Genomic DNA, 21,624 nt, shown 5'->3' on the forward strand with positions numbered 1-21,624 from the left:
TTAGACTGCCATAAGATATACAGGCTTCAGACCAAACCATCGGCAATACAAGCTCCAGATCCAAACCTCCAATGCAATCAGGAAGCCTTCAGTGCCCGAGGCCCCTCAGGAGCCCTCCCATCCTCAGCATCCTCTTGTGTCCTGATTCGGATTCCTGATATCCCTACACCCAGTCTCCAGCACTCTGCAGCTTGGTGTGAGTCCTTTGCTTGCAGTCACCAGTAGCCTGTGTAGGTTCTTTGCCTCAAGTTGTGTTTTTCAGCCACCAATTAATCCAGAGCTACATAAACCAATGAATAAACCATAGATTGTTGGTTCCCTCGATGACTATTTCTAATGAACTGCAGCCCAACAAAAGTCCAAACTTTCATTCATGCTTCAGCTGGTCTCTGCCACATCTCCTCTGCTTCTTCTCAGACAGGGGACATTCTCCCCATACTGTTGTGTTGGGAAGAGTATCAGGTTTGGTGGGTTCACAGAGAGACAAGTCTGGACACAAGTGTTACAATCACACTCAGCTTTTAATTAACACACAGGAGAAAAACGGGGAGAACGTCAAATGGTGCTCGATTACTATATTACTTAAACAATGATATAGACATTCACATCAGACCCAGGTTGGGCTCGATACCAGAGGCCGCCTATACTCTACTCTCTTGAGTACACACTCTGCAGGTAGGGACTTTCACATACACCCGGTTCCCTGTACCAATGGGGGTGTGACTCTCTGCAAGTATTGATCTATCGCAGTACTATGGCTGAGTTTTGGTGTAGTGCACACCTTACTCCTGATACTTCCAGTGATGTCCACAGTAGGGCTTGGACCACAAGGCGGAAAGAAATGCGGTATGCATCAATGTTTTATACAGTTTTGATCTAGATGCCTAGCCAAAAATGACACTAGCTAATTTAAATGAGCCAATGGCAAGGCATGCACGAATGGGTGGCCAGAGCCCAACCTTGATTGACAGGTGATGTGACCTCCGAATAAGTTTCAGACAGGGAGGACACGTGGCCATCCACAATAGTCCAGACAGGCAGGGAGGCCACGTGTTTCTCCACAATCCACTTGTAAAAACTGGTGCCCTGCACTGATCCACTGCTCCCCTGGATTCTGCAACCCCCTCTTGGCTGCTGCTAGCACAGGTGCCACCATCTTGGGCTCCAAGCCAGCGGTTTCAGAATTTTAAAATGCACCACCGCCGGCTCATTTAACAGGCCATTTAAAGCCTGCACAGAGCTGCCAATAGTTGAACTGGTTGGTAGAACCCTGCGGAGGAGTGTTGCGTCTCTTCTCCCAGCTTTCCCTGGGTCCACACCAGTGGCAGCCCTGGTACTCTGCACGTGGGATGGCTTAAGCAGACTCTATCTGATTAAAAATAAACTAATCACATCGACGACTTATTTTGCAATTTATAACTGAAATTGTCAGTGTCTATTTCAAAAACTTTAAATTATCAGCCCGACATACTGAAATTCTTGCTTGCTACAGCTATACAGGTATTTAAAATGCACTGACAAAACAATAAGTATAAATTAAATGACTACATTAACTTTGTAAATACTTACAAAGTTAAATAAATTGCAAATAAAAAGTTAAAATGTTCATAAAATTAGATATCTGGATGACATAGTTATGCTTCCATGTCCTTCTGGGTGAGACAGTCATTTCCTTGTACTTCTGTGACACTGCAGTACTACAGAGATTGATCAGAAGTTTTTCTTTTTTTTCTTTGGCTTGGCTTCGCGGACGAAGATTTATGGAGGGGTAATGTCCACGTCAGCTGCAGGCTCGTTTGTGGCTGACAAGTCCGATGTGGGACAGGCAGACACGGTTGCAAGGGAAAATCAGAAGTAATCCCCAACTTAAACATATAGTGCGATTACTTTGGTGAATCCTTTCAATCCATCTGAAAATGTACCCCCATTTCCCTGGCAAACTGCTACTCCATTGTACTCCCATCCTCATCTGGGATTCTGGCATTCTACACTGTTTCAATGCAGAAACGGCCCTGTTACATACCTTATTTTTACATCTTCATTTACTGTGCTTCCTTTTAGCTGGGTTAGGGGACTCCAAATATTTGTAAATCAGAGGGGTAAAAAAAAAATGTCCTCTCCAGCAATTTATCCTGAGACTTTGCTCCCCAGATCTAAACTCTCTCATCTGGGAACAAGCCTCCACAGCATATCAACCCTCATAGCTCAATTACTCATCCCTCTAATACACAGGAGAAACAAACTCATCCAATTTATTATTTCCTCAAACAACAACATCTTATTCTTGGGATGAATTTGGTGAGCTATCAAGCACTAACCCATTGGGTATAGAAAGATGCACGCTGAAGTGCAGAGTTGTATACCACTTGAGAAAATTACTTATAATTTAAGAGACAAATATTATATATTTTTGAAGATATGAAGCCCTTATTTACAAAATATGGGTGTTAATATTTAAATGAGGCTCTGACATTTGCTTTCTCCTTAAGGTCTCAATGTACTATAAGAAACTTTAAAGTAATAGATACCCCTGTTGAGGGTCTCTTGTCCCTTTCTTATCTTTTCTCTTTCTTTGTAGGGGGATAGAAGTGGGGTGGTATATAGGGAGATTTTATCATCTTTTTCTTTTTACACACCATGTGTAATGGTATTGATTTGAATTATTTTTCATTATGTGCTTTATTTGTGTGGTTCTAAATTTATAAATAATTTTTTTTAAATAAGCACAAATGACTGAAAGGGAATTACACCCATCACATTTTCTTTACAAGCATTGACCCACATAGGTTTTGGAATGCTGTTAATAGGCAAACAATTGACGCAAATACTAAAAACGTACAGGTGCCAAGGGATTTGGAGGGACTTGCGCTTAAAATGTTGAAAATGGTAAGGTAGTTTGAGAAAACGGTGGAGAACTCGCCTTGACTTTATACACAGTGGTGGATTAATGATCACCCGGGCCCCCAAGGCTGAGTTTTAGTAAAGCCCCCCCCACCAGGGTCAACAGTGTGGGGGGCCCATCAGGGTCAGCAGTGTGGGGGGGGGGGGGCCCATCAGGGTCAGAAGTGTGGGGGGGGGGAAGCATTCGCTGGCCATGTCTCAACTCACCTCCTTCCAACCCTCCCTCCTCCTCTCTCACACACTCTTTTGGGAGTTGCGCGTGCCCCAGCTTGTTGGCTGGCTTAGTGGAATTTTTCTAGACTCCATAAACTTAAGGACAAATCGGTGCGTTGTGGTGGTAAATTTAACCTTGGAAGAAAATAGGGAGGGGCAAGGGGAACGACTTTTAAAATCGGTTGTAGTTGCTAATCTTGTGTGTTTCAAATGTAAGATTCAGCAATTTAAATTGAAGCTTATACCCAAGCTCTTCATAAGATGAATTTGTGCGGATGTGGGTCATGTCAGTTTTATTTTTTAAAGCTGTTCTATGCTCCACCACTCCTTTGGGTTAGTACTGCAATTTCGCTGTTCATTTTGGAGAGAATGGGTGAATTAATTCTAAATGCACACTCCCCGCTCTCCTCCCCTCAACCTCCTGTTGATGCCATTGTTCTCCGAGGACATTGCCCAAGCTACAAGGCCCTTCCAGCTTTTTCCAGGCCACTGGACTGCCCTCAACCCTCCCCCCCCCCCACCCGCCTCCGGCTCGCCCATCGGCTGCTCACCTTGATTCATGCCTCGTTGGCCACCCTACGCGGATCCACCACCACGAGCCGAGAACCTCTGACCCCGGACAGCTCGTCCCCGCCCCTTCGGCTGCCAGAGTCCCTTCAGCCCACCATGTTCGTGCTGTCTGAATACCACGTTTGCATGGTATGGCCTTCCATCGCATTTCATGAATTTATCTAACTCAGTGGTTCTCAATATTTTTCCACTCACATACCATATAAAATCATTCCTTACTAACCACAGAGCATCCGTGACATCCTATGCCACAGAAATAGAAGCTCTGTGGTTAGTTACAGATTATTGATTTAAGGTGGTACATGAGTAGAAAAATAAAGGTTGAGAACGGTTGATCTAAATGCATCTGACACGGAGAAAGATCCTGCCTCCACCAGCTTGTCCAGAAGCCAACAGAGCAACACCTTCCAACGTAGTTCTCTTATCCACACTGCTCACACGCTCAACGGCCTGGGTGGATATAGCTCAGTGTTGAGAGGGGTGCATGAGGGGAGGGGTTGGGCCAATAGTAGGGTGGCTTTTTGCCAGTAGGGGTTTGTAAATGCATGCATGATGAGCTGAACTCTGCAGCAGGAGGCAGACGCCTCAGACCTCAGCCTCAGACATGTGCATGGTTTTTGCAAATGCTTGTGAGCATTGACTGAGCAACTAGAGGAGAAGTACAGCTACAATATGTATTATTTTATACTTAGTACTAGTACATAATGTAATATGCATAATAAAGTATCATGAATACAAGTTAGTGTGATTTTTCACGACTACCACTTGGGCCCACCACGGACTCTTACTAGGTTCAATTACTCCCTCTTTAAGCAGTCTCTGGGTCTACGCTTTGATAAATTCACGATCCTCTTTTCTGTAAAAATAGCTCTTAGTGGTAATCGGCTGACACTCACGGGATAAATCACTGAAAAGGGAAGGAGCTTTGATCTTTAATGTGGACAGACCGCAGTAACTAGCATGGGGGATGGTAAGTGTGGGTAGTGGCTCACCAAAATTTAACACTACACTGTTCATTGGAGATTGAATATCTAACCCCAGTACCACAGGGCGCAGAGCTCCAACATAGTAAAGAGCCACACATCGGCAAGGCAATGTCCCTGCAAATTTAAAGTAACTTTACACTTGTCCCGTACAGTTTTTGTAAGTTCACTGCAAGCCATTGATATTTTTTGGTTCGCTGGATATCTCTGCAAATTTAAGGCTCTGGCAACTTTCTTGTGGATGTAGCTGTCAGTACTCCCTGAGTCTATTAGACAATCCAGAGTCTCACCATTCACCTCCCCCTTCATGGTCGACCATTCCAGTCCGTAACATCCCCCAAGCTTTACAGTCAATTGAGCTGTCACACCTCACCATCACTTGAAGTCGATTCAGCCTGCTCGTCTGAAGATTCCCCCTTTTCACAGTTGTCTTCCATTCCTGCAGTTCCGGGACGCATTTTATTGGTGCTTCTCTTCTACTTCTTATCAGTGGGAGCACTTTTCGCCTTACACGCTTTAGTGAAGTGGCCGAGTTTCCCACAGTAGCTGCAGGTAGCAAATTGAGTCGGGCACTTCCGTCTGGGGTGCCAGCTCTTATCACAGAAGTAGCATTTTTCAGGAGTTTGCCCTTTTCTTTCCTTCAGGGTTCCAGCACTCCTGAACGTCCGACAGAGGCTGCTGGAGATGGAGACCTTAACCTACGACCAGGTAGAAACACCAGGCCTGTACCAGTTCCCAAGGTTGCAAAGGAGCCATGATTATTGTTTGACCACATCGTCTTTGTCTACTTCATCAACTGCCACTTCAATTTTATTAGCAGAAACTCATGGTACAATAATGAAAGACAATAGGTGCATATACAGTTATATCCAAGGGGAGTGTCCTTAGCAGTAGAGATAATGCACAGCCAATGTTAGTACAGCAAGGCTTGCCAGAGGGGAGACAGGCAGCTTGGCAGACATTCAACACACACACTGCTTGAGAGAGCTTGTTGAGCTTGGTCTTCTCTCTCTCTTTCTCTCTCTCCAACTGCCAACTGCTAGGAAGCTCATGTGACTCTCTCATTTACAAAAACGCTCACCTTCTTCAGCAAACAACAGGAGTTCTCCTCTCTTGGTCAAGCTGCTGTCTTTAGATAAACAAAACCCAGGAGTGACCTTTCTGTGAGCACCCTGTTGGTACTTGCAAACAGCCAGATTGTCTCCTCCAAAACAATGGCTATTCATTTCATGACATCATTTCAATTATCACCTACTTGTGAAATGTGTATAAAAGTTTCCATAGATCCTGTAATATTACTGAATATGAATTCTTCAAATAAGATCTATTTTAAAATGTGTGTATGTATGTAACTTACTCTAATTTTACCAAATTCCTCCCAATATTTATACATTACAATAGATCCATTAATCCATAGAACAAACACTACAGCACAGAAATGCCACGTTAGAACCATTAAACCATAGAATGAACACTACAGCATAGAAAGGCCATGATAGAACCATTAAACCATAGAACAAACTCTACCGCTAACAACACAGAAAGGCCATGAAGTGATGTGATCCACTTTATTGTCATTATGCTGGTAGACCAGTCAATGAAACATAATCTGCATCAACTGGAATGTAAAATAGAGTTATATACATTACAATAAACGCACAATATAAAACACACAATAAAGCATGTACAATTAAAACCACATTATTCTGAAATGAGTTGTTTAAAACAAAAATCACTGATTCTAAAATATAAGGCAGCACTACTCAACGCTATGATTTGGTATTTAACATCATCACGGCTTCATGAAAAAAGCTCTTTTAAGTCTAGTAGTTCTCAAGTGAAGGCGCCTATAAAGTCTGCCCAACAGTCGGAGAGTAAATAGTTCATGGTTAGGGTGTGCGACATCTTTAATGATATTCCTCGTCCTGTCCAAATCTTGTCCCCTACAGCTTGATTCGATGGTGGGCAATTGTATTCCAACAATCTGTTGGGCAGTTTTCACTACCCGCTGGTGTGCCTTCTTAACTTGTGCACAACAATTGCTGTACCACGCCAAAATACTGCACGACAACACACTCTCACTAGTACATCCAGAGAAATCCAACAGCACTCTGGGACAGAGGTGTAACTTCCTCATACATCTCAAAAAATAAAGACATTGTTGTGCCCTTTTGATCAACATTGATGAATTCAAAGACCACTTGAGATCATCAGAGATGTGGACCCCCAGGTATATGAAGCTTCCAGCCTGTCTAAAATCCACAATGATCTATTTTGTCTTCTGGATATTGAGTAACAAATTGTTCTCGCACACCGCAATGCTGGGTGCTGAACCTTCACCTCTTTAGGCCGTTTCATCGGACCCTGTGATCAGGTCTACCATCACGGTGTCGTCTATGAACTTTAATGATTAAGTTTGAGTTGTTCATTGGAATGAAGTCGGAGGTAAAGATGGAATACAAAAGGGAGGTCAGCAGGCAACCCTGAGGCATTCTAGTATCCAAGGTGATATTGGAGGAAAAAATATTGCCCAACCTAATAGACTGGGGTCCGCTAGTAAGGAAATCGAGAATCCAATTACAAAGGGATGAGCTGATGCCATACAAACAAATTTGGTTATCAGCTTTGAATAATAATTTTACAGGTCTGTCCAGGTGAGTCATGGTAGAGTGTAGCACTGTTGAAATGGCATCCTCTGTTGACCTATTAGCACAGTAGGCGAATTGATGTTCATCCATACTGGCAGCCAAACAAGATTTCAGATGTATTAAAATCAACCTCTCAAAACATTTTGCCATGATGGGAGTGAGTACTGCAGGACGGAAGTCATTCAGACTCGTGGCGGTAGAGCACTTTGGCACAGGCACGATTAAAGCAGTCTTAAAACTTGTTGAAGCAACAGCCTTGGCCAAGGACAGATTAAAAATATCCATAAAGACTCCTGCCCATTGATCTGTACATCCTCTAAGCCCTTGACCAAGATTGCTTACCTTCTGTACATTCACCCTACTAAGGATGGCCCATCCGTCCGTAATAGAAAACAAGAGAGGTGATTCATTCGGTAAAAGATCCACCTTGAAAAGGACGACTGCATTTTCTTGATCAAAATGAGCATAAAAATAATTAGGCTCCTCAGAGAATTTTAAGGGGTCACAGCTAGAAACAGGCGCTGTACCAAATGATTTATAATCTGTGATAACTTGTATACCCTGTCACATGCGCTGTGAGTCCGAGGATACAAAGTGCTCTTTGATTTTCTGTTTGTATATATGTTTAACATGAGAGATTCCCCTCTTTAAGTTGGTCCTGGCCAACTCCTGGACTCCAGATCTGAAGGCTGAATCTCTGTCTTTGATTACAAAGGACAAACGTCAGGGTTTCTGGTTCGCAAATATTTTAAATTTCTTCTGTGATGTTACTCTAGCCACACACTTATTTGTATACTCAATAACAAAGTTGGTATATACATCGATATCAATCTGAGAATCTACTGTGGCACGATCGGCAAACACACTCCAGTCTGCATTTTGAAAATGCTGCTGAACAACAAAATCAGCCCTCTCCTGCCAGATCTTAACAGTCTTAATTACGGGTTTAACCCATTTAATTACTGGTCTGAACTTGGGAATCATAAACAGTGAAAGATGGTCGGATTGACCCAAGTAAGGGAGGGCAGTGGTTCTGTAGGCGTCAGCCACATTTGTGTAAACCTGATCCAAGGTTTTGTCCCATCGTGCATTACAGGTTACATTTAGATGTAATCCTGGGAGCACAGAGCATAATATTACAGTGATTAAAGTCTCCAGATGCAATAAAGGCACCATCTGGATGCAATATCTGCAACTTGCCAAATGCAGGCCTGAGAACTTTCAAGCCGGCTTTAACATTCGGATCTGTTGGTATATAAACTGCTGCAGTGATGATACAAGTAAATTCTCTTGGTTGGTAAAAAAAAGTCTACACTTGATAATCAGATACTCCAGATCGGCAGAGCAATGAACATTAGCAATGGTAGAGTTAGTGCACCACAGTTGATTTACATAGATGCACAATTCGGCCTTCCAATTCCACCACATTATCTGGTATCCCGCTATTGAGCCTCGTCTCTGTAAAATTCATTACATTACAGTTTGTGTGAGGAGCCAGGTCTTCAACTCATCCATTTTGTTCACCAGAGACTGAGCATTTCCAAAGAAAATACTTGGTAGCGCTGGCCTGAGTGGTTTTTGCCATAGCCTGTCACACAGGCCTCCCCACTTTCCCTGTCATTGTTTATGGTCTTGTTGCCGATGCCAAAACCTTCCAGTCAGGGTAAGTCAAATGCAAGTCCGCGATGACCGTTCCAGGAGAATTTGATCAAATTTAAATGAGCTCCATGAATAAACCAGACCTACATCACTGCAGCACTGACAGACTTCCAAAAGTGTCTATCTACTATGGCTGTAATACGCTCTGTTTAATCTGACATTCATACAGAATACAAGTACTTCAGCACTATTTTACAAATTCCCGTTGAACACTGAACCTCGTGATGTGAACGCGCCGCCATCTTGTGTATGATAGAACCATTAGGGCAGCAAAAGCACGGGGACACCAGCAGTGGTCAGTGGACATTGTGCATCAACAAGCCACACACAATTTGACTTGAAGTATCCCGGCTTTCAACGATCATTGCAATTTTCAAACTTGGTACAATACAATTTCCAAAAACTGTTCTGTTGTTCATAATTTAAACAACAAATTAAAGTGATCACTTACTCTGCTCCCATAGCTGGCAGACAGTCCAATTGAATCAGTGGTCCCTGACTTTTCCATGAGTGATGCTGGTACTGCATTACATAATGATCTGAGCACTGCAGCAGGAGGCAGACACCAGACCTCAGGCTCAGACTTGCTCTCTTTTCAAACACACGGTGTGAGCATTGGTTAACCGGTAGCATTGGGACTTGCAGAGCCTGAGACCCCGCTGCTGATTGGGTGAACATGGCTTCCGTGACCGCATGGCGCGAGCCTTGATAGAGCGACTGGAGAAGTACGACTACACTAATATGTATAATGTTGTATTTAGTACTAAATAACATGTATAAAATATCACAAAAACAAGTTATATGAATCAATTACAACAGACAGTAAAATTCCATATTTTATCTATCACAGCTCAGTCACATCAAGCTGTTTCTTTGCTGCCCAGATTATTTAGTGACTTGTTTTTGGGTAGGGGGAGGCAGCGTCAGGCGTATGTTGGAATATTACAAAGAAGAGTTTAGGAGGCCAGGCCCCCTCGAGTCCCAATGAGCATGACACATGACACGGGCACTGAACTACCTACGTTACCTATCCCAGAAGTGGCACTGGCTGTTTGGCGCCTTAGCTGCCGAACTGGGTCATGCTCGTTGGGACTCCCCCAGTCCTCCACCTTCCCAACCCCCAAACTATTAGATTTTTAATGTCTCTCTGATCGAATTGGATCATTAAAAATCTAAGTTTGGCAGTGGGGAGAAACAAGGAAGGTGGAGGATTGGGGAGTGGGAGCCGGACTGCTGATGGGGGTTGAATTTTTTAACAGCAGCTCACCCAGAGGCTGAGTCGAGGCAGCAAGTTAGTACTCTTATTGTGTGTGCAGCACCGCTGGGCTCAGTCAGTGGGAGACACTGAGAAGCCAACTCTCTGTGACGTGGCCTCTCAGTCAATCACGGCGATGCCTACCAGAATGTCACTGATTACTTAAGTGTCTACCTCCAGACGCTCTCTGGGGCGAGGCGAGCTGCTTTTCAACTCGGGCCACCTCCCACCCAATCATCCTCAATTCCTTCACCTTCCCTTCAAACTATTAGATTTTTAACATCCAATTCGGTCGGAGTCCGAATTGGATGTTAAAAATCCAAGTTTGGTGGGAAGGTAGAATATCATCTATTCGCAATCTTCACATGAACGCAAAAAAATGCAAATCTTCATCATGATGCCACTGGCCCATCACTGCCAGCTCCCAGAAGCCGCCACACGCGTCACCCCTGCAATGGCGCAACTCTGGCCACGCCCACACTACCGCTGGCTTCTCCCGCACAGGCACAGTAAGTAGAGACCAGGTGGCAGGCGCCTACCCTTAACTGAGTAGGTGCTGAACTGTAGGAGCTTAGGCCCTCTTGCCTTCTAAGCCCCTAGGCTTCAGCCTAATGGTCAATCCACCGCTGTTTATAAATAGGGACGGAAAATACAAGAACACGGAAGTCATGATGGATATTTATAAAACTCTTCCTCAACCTTAATCAGAGTATTGCAGTCAATGCTGGACACTGTATTTTAGGAACGATGTGAAGATTTGAGAAAGGATACCAAAATGATTTACCAGTATTATTCCAGAGATGACAGACTTCGGTTTTGCGGTTAGGCTGGAGATGTTCAGGTTGTTCTGCTTGGAGCAAAGGAGAAATGCACATCAAATAATTATTATATTCAGACAAGAAGGAGGTAACTTAAATAGAGGGCTGCAAGATTATGAGAAGCATGGATAAGATGGACAGCCAGCACCTGTTTCCCAGGGCAGGAGTAGCAAACATCAGAGGACATCTGTACAAAGTGAAGAAAAACAGGTATAGAGGTCTTCTCCCCCCTCCCCCATTCCCCACACAAAGTTGTGTGTGCCTGGAATGCTTTGCCAGAGGTGGTGGTGGAGGATGGAATAATAGGGACATTTAAGAGATTCTTAGTCAGGCATATAGATGAAAGAAAAAACAGAGGGTTATGAGGTAGGGAGGGTTTTTATGGTAGATATCAGTTGGCAAAACAACGGGCCAAAGGGCCTGTACTGTGCTGTAATGTTCTATCTTTATGCCATGGCAGATGAAGCAAGGCTTTTAAACAATGAAGGGCTCAGAGTCATAAAAAGAAATTGATGAAGGGGTCAAAACACCAGGGGCCATAGCAAACTTGTGATTATTAAAAGAACCAAGTCATGTGAAGAAATCCTATTCTCATGAGGTGAGGGATTAGGCTTGGAATGTAATGTCTTACAGAAACTTAGAAGCAGATTTAATCATGATGTTCTAAACAAAGCAGATAAACACTCAACAGGAAGAATGATAGGCAATACCAGTGACAGACCAGGTTGAAGGAACAGTAGGCTTTAATATACAGAAGAACCTTGCTGGCTCAGATCCAGGTATAGGAATAGAGGGAAGGGAAAGGTGGCTTGACCTTTATGGCCCAGGACCACAGGGTAGGAGTCATCAGTGGGCGGGCCAGCTCCATAAATACAGCTATATACAATGGAGGAAATATATCACCACAAAGAAACACAAGGTTTTATGAACCAGCTGGATTGTCCATCTCATTGATTAGGCAAGGGCTCAACGGGCAGAATCAATGGGGCAGAATTTCTCTGACTTGTTGCCTTCCACGCTGCGAAGAAATTTTGGAATTTCCATCCTGGGCTAGATACTGGCAGGTTCCAAATACTCAGTTTAGGGAAACAACCAAGAGCTCCACTGATCTCCAGCATTTTCTGTTTCTCTTTTTTCAGACTTGCCAACATGTATACTTCACCCCCCACCCCCCCCCCTTGGAGGAGACAAGGCCAGGACACATTTGCTCGGGGTGGGGGTGAAGTATACATGTTGGCAAGTCTGAAAAAAGAGAAACAGAAAATGCTGGAGATCAGTGGAGCTCTTGGTTGTTTCCCTAAACTGAGTATTTGGAACCTGCCAGTATCTAGCCCAGGATGGAAATTCAAGGGGGAGGGGGGGGGGGGGGGGGGGGAAAGCTCGGCTTATTTTCCCTTCTGCAGAAACAATAGACAAACGCCTTGCCTAGAAGCAGGGATGAACTAATAAATACTGTGTGGATTAAAGCCATCTAAAGGGCCATATCCGATTTCCAACAAGGGATAAAATAGCCCACACTTTTATATGCCCAGCAGACGTTTATTCTTTGTGGAAGCAACAGCCGGTGGTATCAATCAGCCACCCTCCAAGCGGATTCAGCCCTGGGTCCCATTCTCCCCTGCCAGGCTGGGGTCTGCAACGAGGACATGCTTGTGCACCCCTTACCTCTATTACTGGGCGCCTCCTTCACTGAACGACGGAGTCGGGCCTCTCCCGAGTCAACCCCCCCCCCCCCCCTCTGCAAAGTTATAAACAAACTGTAAAGGGGGCGCAGTTTGCTCTGGAAGGCGGAGCAGGGCTGAGAGCCTCCCTCCCTTCCCTCTCGCCGCCGCACCCGCAGCGCTAACCGGCCAGGACACACACACACACACGGGGCAACCATCGACGATAGATACAAATGCCAGCCATTCTCATTGACGACCGGCGAGGGGGGTCGGGGAGGGGGGTGTCAGGCTTCATGAGTGCTTTGCAATGCGAGAATTGTCGCTGTATTTCCTTGTTGGCTCAGAGGACAGTCACGAGGGGCTGGAGTCAGGCTGTTTAGCGCAGCCTGTTCAATGGGCGGAGATGGGCTTCTGACCCCTTTATAAGCACAATAAATCAGTTGAAATCACTCCTGTAGTGCGAGTCTCTACTTTGAGCGTAACTTCTCCAGCAGTAGCAGCCGCGACACCCTCTATATTTCCCTTAAGAGCATTATCAGGTGAAAGTTTTGATTGTTTCTGCACCTGCAGGCAGTGACTTCCCCAATCAGAACTATTGCATTTAAAATAGTTACATTCTCCACTGTGTCCTTCACCTATTGGCTTGATGACAAGGATGAAGGTGGGCAGGAGGAAGTCCTAAATGAATACTTTGCTTCAGTCTTCACAAGAGAAGAGGACGTGGATCGTGGCAGGGCCGGGAGAGAACAGGCTTGTGTGCTGGACAATGTTGATATTAAGGAATTAGAAATGCTGAATCTTCTCAAAAATATTAATATTGAGAAGTTCCCAGGGCCAGATGCGATATACCCCAGTTGCTGTGGGAGGTGAGGGAAGAGATAGGCTGGGGCAAGTGGCTATGAAAACTTGAGTCCTTTTTGGCCACAGGGACTGGAGAATGTGCCCGATGTCTGAAAAGTGGCCCCCTTCCTTAACAAAAGGTAACAGGGAGAATCCTGGGAGTTTATACACCAAGATGCTGGAGGAACTTAGCTGGTCTTTTCAGCATCCATAGGAGACAAAGATATATTGCCGATGTTTGGGCCTGAGCCCTTCTTCAAGGAACATCGGAAAAGGCAGAAGCCGGATGTATCAGAAAGTCTCAGAATTCAAATAATGGGGGAGGAATCCAGACCAACAACAAGTGTTAATTGGATGTCATAAGGGACTAGGTAGAATGTCTGTGCAAAAGGAGGCAGATTATGCAGAGACAATGGTGGGAAAAGGGGGGTGGTAAGGGGGGGGAGGGAGTTTTTAAACAGCCCATTTCATGTCAGGCCTCTACCTGGAGTCCAGCTACAAGAGCGGATCTAAAACTTACCTTTCAGCCAGCAGCCCTAAAAGGCTGCTCCAGCCCGGGGTGGGGGGTGACTAGTGCCATAGCGCCACCTGTCATAAATATGCAGCAAAGCAAAGGGGATCTTCCCTCCCCATAATCTCCCACACAGCTGGAGCTGCTCTGTGGTTCCCAGAACAGTTCCAGTTGCATAGGGGATTATGGGTAGGGAAGATGGCCATTGCTCTGCCATGTTTTGAGCCACAGAGAGTGGCCCCGAAGGCCGAAGTGGCACAGGAAGGCTGTCATAACCCACACCAGCCAGCCCCTAAATTCTTCCACTGCCTCCACTGCCCTTCCCCCCGCCCGACAGCTCCTGCTACCCCGGCGGCTCCCGCCCACTACCCCTACCTAGAGAGGGTAATGGAGGGAGAGGGGTGAGTGGGGAGATGGGTCGTGGGCCGACTGCATCATCAGCCGCCCCTGACCAGCCGCTTGCAACAGCTGCACATTCAGGACAGATGGTGGAGTGCAGCACTCCACCGATTATCCTTCCCCGGGAAGGGTTGGAATTGATGCCTTGGAGCTGGCCACAGCGCATTCAGAAAGGAAAGGGTAAAGAACCTCCGCCTTTACAGATGGTGTTTTCCCTGCTTGAAAGTGCCTAACAAAAGCCAGTGAAGTCAGTGTTAATGCCATCCATTTGGAGGGTGCCCAGTTGGAAGATGTGTTGTTCCTCCAATTTATGAGTGGTCTCAGTCTGGCAGTGCATGAGACCATGGATGAACATGTCGGCAAGGGAATGGGATGGAGAATTGAAATGGGTGGCCACTGGGAGATCCACACTATTGTAGCAGATAGAGCCAAGGTGCCCAACAAAGCGATTTCCCAGTCTGCATCCAGTCTCTCTGATGTAGAGGAGACCACAGCGGGAGCACCTAGAAAACAGCAATTCATACATATGGCTGATCTTCATCAACTACAGCTCAGCCTTCAATGCCATTATTCCCCCAGTGCTGGTCAACAATCTTCAAACCCTGGCTTCTGCACCACTCCCTACAACTGAATCATTGAACTTCCTCATCAGAAGACCATAGACAGAACAAATTGAAAACAACATCTCCTCACTGACAATCAATACAGGCACATCTCAAGGATGCATGTTTAGCCCACTGCTCAACTCACTATACACCACGACTGTAGCCAAGCACAATTCTAATGCTATCTACAAATTTGCCGATGATACCACGGTTGTCGGCAGAATCACAAACAGCACTGAGGAGGCTTACAGGAGGGAGAGAGATCAGCTCGTTGAGTGATGTTACACCAACAACCTTGCACTCAACGTTAGAAAAACCAAGGAGATGATTGTAGACTTCAGGACCAAGTCAGGAGAAAACAAACCAGTCTTCAATGAAGGCTCAGCAGTGGAGAGGGACAAGAACGTCAAATTCCTGGGTGTCAACATCTCTGAGGATCTGTCCTGGAGTCTCTATATCGATGCAATTATGAAGAAGGCTCACAAGCGGCAGTATTTTGTGAAGAGTTTGAGATTCAGTATGTCACTGAAGACTCTTGAAAACCTCTACAGGTGTACCATGGAGAGCATTCTAGCTGTTTGCATCACTCTCTGGTAATGGAGGTGCCAAATGGCCAAAATAGGAAAAAACTCTAGAGGGTTGTTAATGTCTCTATCTCTCTCCTCTCTCCCCCCCACCCCCCTCCCCCCACATAGAACATGACAGCACAGTACAGGCCCTTTGGACTCATAAAATCCTCTAAAAAAATACTAAACTCTCCCTACCCCTTAACCCTCTTTTTCTTCCATCCATATGCCTGTCCAAAAGCCTCTTAAATGCCCCTAATGTTTCAGCTTCTACCACCATTCCTAGCAAGGCATTCCAGGCATAAACAACTCTCTGTGTAAAAACATATCTAATGTCTCCCTTAAACTTCCCTCCCTTCACATTGTACATATGTCCACTGGTGTTTGCCATTCCTGCCCTGGGCAAAACACTGGTGTCCACTAGTGGGAGCACCTGCTGCAGTAGATAACCTCTGCAGATTCACAGCTGAAACATTGCTTCACTTGGAAGGACTGTTTGAGGCACCGAATGTGCTGATCGAGGAGGTGTAGGTGCAAGTGGAGCATCTCCTGTGCTCCCAGGGGTAGGTGCCAAGGGGATGATTAGTGGGGAGGGACAAGTGGACAAGGGAGACGTGGAGGAAGCAGCCCCTGCAGAAGGCGGAGAGGGGAATATGTATCTAGTGGTGAGATCACATAGTAGGTGGTGGAAGTGGCGGAGGAGGGTGCGTTCGATGCGGAGAACAGTGAGGACAAGAGGAATCCTGTCCTTGTTGCAGGCGGGGGCAGAGGGGGCCAGGGCAGATGTGCCAGTAATGGAGGATGTGTAGGTGGGTGCCAAGTTGAAGGTGGTAGAGGGGAAAGCCGTATTGCTTGAAGGAGGACACTTCTGACAATCTGGCATGGAAGTCCTCATCCTGGGTGCACAGGTGATGGGGACAGAGGAGTTGAGAGAATGGAATGGAATCCTTACATGGGACAGGGTGCAAAGAGGTGTGGTCAAGGTAGCTGTGGGTTTTTAAGAAGATGTCTGTCAAGCGTTTGTCTCCTGAGATGGAGACAGAGAGATTGAGATGTCTGGTCAGCGCAATCGAGGCTGTAGCACCGTGTCTGGAATGCCCTTGTTTAACCATATTTCTGTGACACACACACAACCACCGTGCTGACCAGACACGGGCATTAGGAAAAACTAGGGGAGGCAGTGTTTGTGTCATCATAAATTCATTGTGGTGCACAAATGTGATGGTTATGGCCCAGTCCTGCTCCCCTGACTTAGAACATCTGGCAAATCAAATGCTTCCCATTCTACCTGCCGAGGGAGTTCACCACCATCATCCTGGTCACAGTGTATGTTCTGCCAGTCAGGGCGTCCCGAAGAAGACTGTAATGAACTACCACTAGCACATCACCTGTGAGACCTGCTCTGAGGCCGACATCAGAACATCATTCATGAGGGTGAACCATCGCAAGGTGACAGGCCCTGACAGTGTACCTGGCAGGGTACTGAAAAATCTGTGCCAACCAGAGTGTTCAGACATTTTAAAAAAATTTATATTGATTTGGTAGAGAGAAATATTACTCCATGTTATATATTGTCTATATCTTAGTTACATAACTTTATTATAATGAAATACAGAATATGAATTATAAGTGATTTATTCATTGCCTTGATTACAATGCTCGAATAAAATGGAAATTCCCTGATGAAAACTTAGACATTTTTAGACATATCCCTCCAATGTTTTAACCTGACTCGGAGTTCATCACGTTTGTTCTCCAAGGATTGCACTCTGACTAGAAAGATGGTAGGGAGCAGAGACTCAGGACCTGCCATCTCATGAATGGTAGGTGCCGGGCATGGTGGTGGTGGTGAAGGCTGATACAATCGGAACATTAAAAAAACTCTTAGACAGGCACACAGATGCAAGCAAATTAGAGGGTTGTGGGTATGAGATAGGGAAGATTTAAATTGTTGAGTAGATTTATATAGGAGGGCACGGCATTATGGACTAAACGACATGTACTATGCTGTAATGTTCTTTGTTCAATCTATTGAAGGAACTCAGTGGATTGAGCAGTATCAATGGAGAAATAAAGTAGTCAACAATTATTTTTCTCCCACTGATGCTCCTCAATCCTCCAGCAGATGTTTTTGAAATAGTGGCCAGTGAACTGCTAGCCACTTCTCTCCTGGTCAAATCCCTCCCCAACTACAACTGGGATACTTCACACACCTTCCATCACTTCAACAACTTCCAGTACCCTGACCTCGACTGCCTTATCTTTTACCATCGACATCAAATCACTGTACACTATCCCCCATGCAGAAGGCATTAAAGCTTTGTCTTATCCCACTTTTTCCAAGTCAAAGGGGGAGCCATGGGTACCCATGTGGACTCCAGCTATGCCTGGCTTTTAGTTGTCTACGTGGAGCAATCTATGCTACAGGCCTACACAGGTAAGGCCCCTCGACTCTTCCTCCACGGCAATGATGACTACTTAGGTGCTGCCTCATGCCTCAGTAATGAGCTCATCGACTTTATCCACTTTCCACCCTTACCTCAACCTCTCTGTCTCTTTCTCGGGAGACAAACTCTTGACAGACATCTTTTACAAACCCACCAACTTCCTCAACTACCTCGACTGCACCTCTTCTCAGCCCTTTCCTCTGTAAGGATTCCATTCCTTTCTTGCAATTCCTCCATCGCATCAGCTCCCAGGAGGAGATCTTCCCATTCCAGATAATTAGAGATGTCCTCCTTCAAATAATATGGCTTCTCCTCTATCACCATCTACTCAGCCCTCACCCGCATATCCTCCATTACCCACACATCTACCCTGGCCACCCTCTGCCCCCACTTGCAACAAGGACAGGATTCCTCTTGTCCTCACCTGCTGCCCCACTAGTCTTCGTATCCAACGTATCCTGCTCCGCATTTCCACCAACTACTATGTGATCCCAACACCAGGTACATATTCCCCTTCCTTCTCTGCCTTCCGCAGGAACTGCTCCCTCCATGACTCCCTTGTCTACTCCTCCCTCCACACCAATCATCCCTTGGGACCTACCCCTGTGACTGCAGGAGATACTCCACTTTTGCCCACACCTCCTCTCTCAGCACTTTTTGGGCCCCCAAACAGTCCTTCCAAGTGAAGCAACATTTATCTTGTGAATGTTCAGGAGACATCCACTGCATCTGGTACTGCCACTGTGGACTGCTCTACATCGGAGAGACTGGGAAATGGTCTCGTTGAGCATCTTGCCTCTGTTCACCACAATAGTGTAGGTCTCCCAGTGGCCACCCCTTTGAATTCCCCATTCAACTCCTTTGCTGACATGCCTGTCTATGGTCTAATGCCTGTCTATGGTCTAATGCCCTGCCAAACTGAGACCACACACAAATTGGAGGAACACCTCATGTTCCATCTGGGTACCCTCCAACCAGATAGCATTTACATCAACTTCTCTGGATGTGTCTGTCTTTCTCCTTTACTCTCCCCTCCTCTCTCTCTCTCTCTCCCCTCCTCTCTCTCTCTCTCCCCCTCCTCTCTCTCTCTCCCCTCCTCTCTCTCTCTCTCCCCTCCTCTCTCTCTCCCCTCCTCTCTCTCCCCTCCTCTCTCTCTCCCTTCCTCTCTCTCTCCCCTCCTCTCTCTCTCCCCTCCTCTCTCTCCCCTCCTCTCTCTCCCCTCCTCTCTCTCTCCCCTCCTCTCTCTCTCCCCTCCTCTCTCTCTCTCTCTCCCCTCCTCTCTCTCTCTCTCCCCTCCTCTCTCTCTCTCTCTCTCCCCTCCTCTCTCTTCCTTCCTCTCTCTCTCTCTCCCCTCCTCTCACTCTCTCCCCTTCTCTCTCTCTTCCCTCCTCACTCTCCCCTCCTCTCTCTCTCTTCCTCCTCTCTCTCTCTCTTCCCTCCTCTCTCTCTTCCCTCCTCTCTCTCTCTCCCCTCCTCTCTCTCTCCCCTCCTCTCTCTCTCCCCTCCTCTCTCTCTCCCCTCCTCTCTCTCTCCCCTCCTCTCTCTCTCCCTCCTCTCTCTCTCTCCCCCTCCTCTCTCCCTCCCCTCCTCTCTCCCCCTCCTCTCTCCTTCCCCTCCTCTCTCCCCCCTCCTCTCTCCTTCCCCTCCTCTCTCTCCCTTCCTCTCTCTCTCCCCTCCTTTCTTTCTCTCCCCTCCTCTCTCTCTCTCCCCTCCTCTCTCTCTCTCCCCTCCTCTCTCTCTCTCTCCCCTCCTCTTGCCCCCTCCACTCTCTCTCCCTCCCCCCTCCCCCCCTCCCTCTCCTTCCCCTCTCCCTCAATTCTCACCTTTCTTTCTCATGTCCTTTTATCATATCCAATTAATACTTTTTGTTTGTTGGTCTGCATCCCTCCATTCTTCACTTTATTTCCCACCCTGCCCCCCCCCCCCATCTTTTGAATACAGATGCCTGTCCCTTTTTTTAAATTCATACCTTGAGGAAGGCCTCCGGCCAAAACATCTATGGACTGAGTTCCTTCAGCATTTCGATTGTTTTCACTAGAACTTAGTATCTGCCCAGCCAGCAGTCAGGGAGTCAACGTGTTATCACTCCTGATGCAAGTCATCTACTCAGCATTTTTAAAGCGTGATGGTTCTCAGAGCTGATTTCCTGATTTACCCCGCCATTTCCCTAGATGTGAAGAAAAGGGGGCAGTATTCTACTTTTGTTTGGCATTCATCTTTTATTTTCAAATTTAAACCCAGTACAACTTGGCCTTGTGAATTTCCCGTGGTTTAAATTTTGAATCAACGAGTAAGTTTTAGGGGTTTTAAGGTACACTTTTACTTCTCCCTCTTCCACTTTCACCCCCCACCCCCGGATACTAACAAGCATTTATACCAGGCTAGGAGATCTACTCACTCCATAGACACAACCGTGAGGCATTAGGCACTGGTTGGCTTGGTCTCATCTAACTGAAGAATTTTGAAATCTGGAATAAAAACAGAAACCCAGGTCGAAATAATTGGTTGATTCTAACTTGTTGTAGAATTTTCTATTTAGTCTTAAATTAATTTCCAGGTTACGGTAGTAAAATGTCTATATAAACTTAGGCAAGCATTATTACTACTCATGCCATTTTTCATTGGCTCAACCCTACTATAAAATTTTATATTGGTAAGATGATCTCAGCATTTGAGAGCAAGTATATTGAATTTCCCTGTTGTTAAAGCTTTCTTACGGTACACAAACTTCACAAAGGCTGAGAAGTTGTAAATGAGCAAAAAGAATTGTTTTAATTATTCAGGAGTACTAAATAAGCTGTCATGTTCCAAAGCTCAAGACTTGCAAGGAAATAAAATATGCAAAATAAATAGCATAATCTGGTTCCAAATCCTGTGTGGAATGTCCTCATGAAGTTGCTTATCAGCCTTGTCAAACCAGCAGTAGGGTTTTCATTTCCAAAATGATTTGTTTGGTGGAAATGGATTGACTGGCAGGGCTTTGAGTAAAATAATATTTTTCAGACCAAAGCTACTATCAACCTGAATTATCTCATTCCTTTCACTGTCTTCACCCCATCAAGAACTTTAAAAAAAAATATCTTATGTGCTGATGACTTGAGACCCTGGAGCAGTTTGCTGAAAGTCAATTGGCTTGGAGGTCAAGTGTGACAAGAGAACAAGCTTGTTTATGGTCCACACCAACAGGCGGTGCTTTGAAGGTCAATGCCAGGTATTTCTCATGACAAAATATTGCACTGGATGTGGTGAACTGTAGAGACCAGGAGACATTTGTTGTGAAGAGCAGGGAGGTGTTGACAAGGATTGGAATGAATCAGATATTGTTTAACGCGTTTTTTCACACCGTTTCTTTACTCTCAGGAAATGATTCCATTATTATAAGACCATTGTAATCTGCAAACTGTGTCCCTTTGGTGCAGCACATCAATGGCCCATGACTTATCAACTACTTCCAAATGGATGATCGGCAGCCGCCACGAGGAGTTGTGGACTTGTGGAAGCGGAGGACTCATACAGGGCACCAGAGAATGGGGAAACCACCCCCG

At 45.8% G+C, this 21,624-nt stretch overlaps 1 protein-coding gene across 2 annotated transcripts in view; it reads right to left on the reverse strand.

The window, feature by feature from the left end:
- nudt12 (nudix (nucleoside diphosphate linked moiety X)-type motif 12) overlaps positions 1-12,776 on the reverse strand; it is a 43,278-nt gene extending 30,502 nt beyond the window's left edge. Inside the window, exons 1-2 of one of the 2 annotated variants that reach the window (XM_069892455.1) lie at positions 12,713-12,776; positions 11,014-11,076 (exon numbers count right to left, since the gene is read on the reverse strand). Coding sequence is in view for 1 of the 2 variants with exons in the window: in XM_069892448.1 (XP_069748549.1) it covers positions 3,666-3,832 (167 nt within the window). In the remaining variant the exon portion in view is untranslated. Of the gene's footprint in view, positions 1-3,665; positions 4,015-11,013; positions 11,077-12,712 lie in introns of those variants that run through there. The other variant, XM_069892448.1, reaches the window with a different exon arrangement.
- Positions 12,777-21,624: the final 8,848 nt, after the last annotated feature.

The sequence above is a fragment of the Narcine bancroftii genome, chromosome 1, assembly GCF_036971445.1.
Source record: "Narcine bancroftii isolate sNarBan1 chromosome 1, sNarBan1.hap1, whole genome shotgun sequence".
NCBI classification, from domain to species: domain Eukaryota; kingdom Metazoa; phylum Chordata; class Chondrichthyes; order Torpediniformes; family Narcinidae; genus Narcine; species Narcine bancroftii.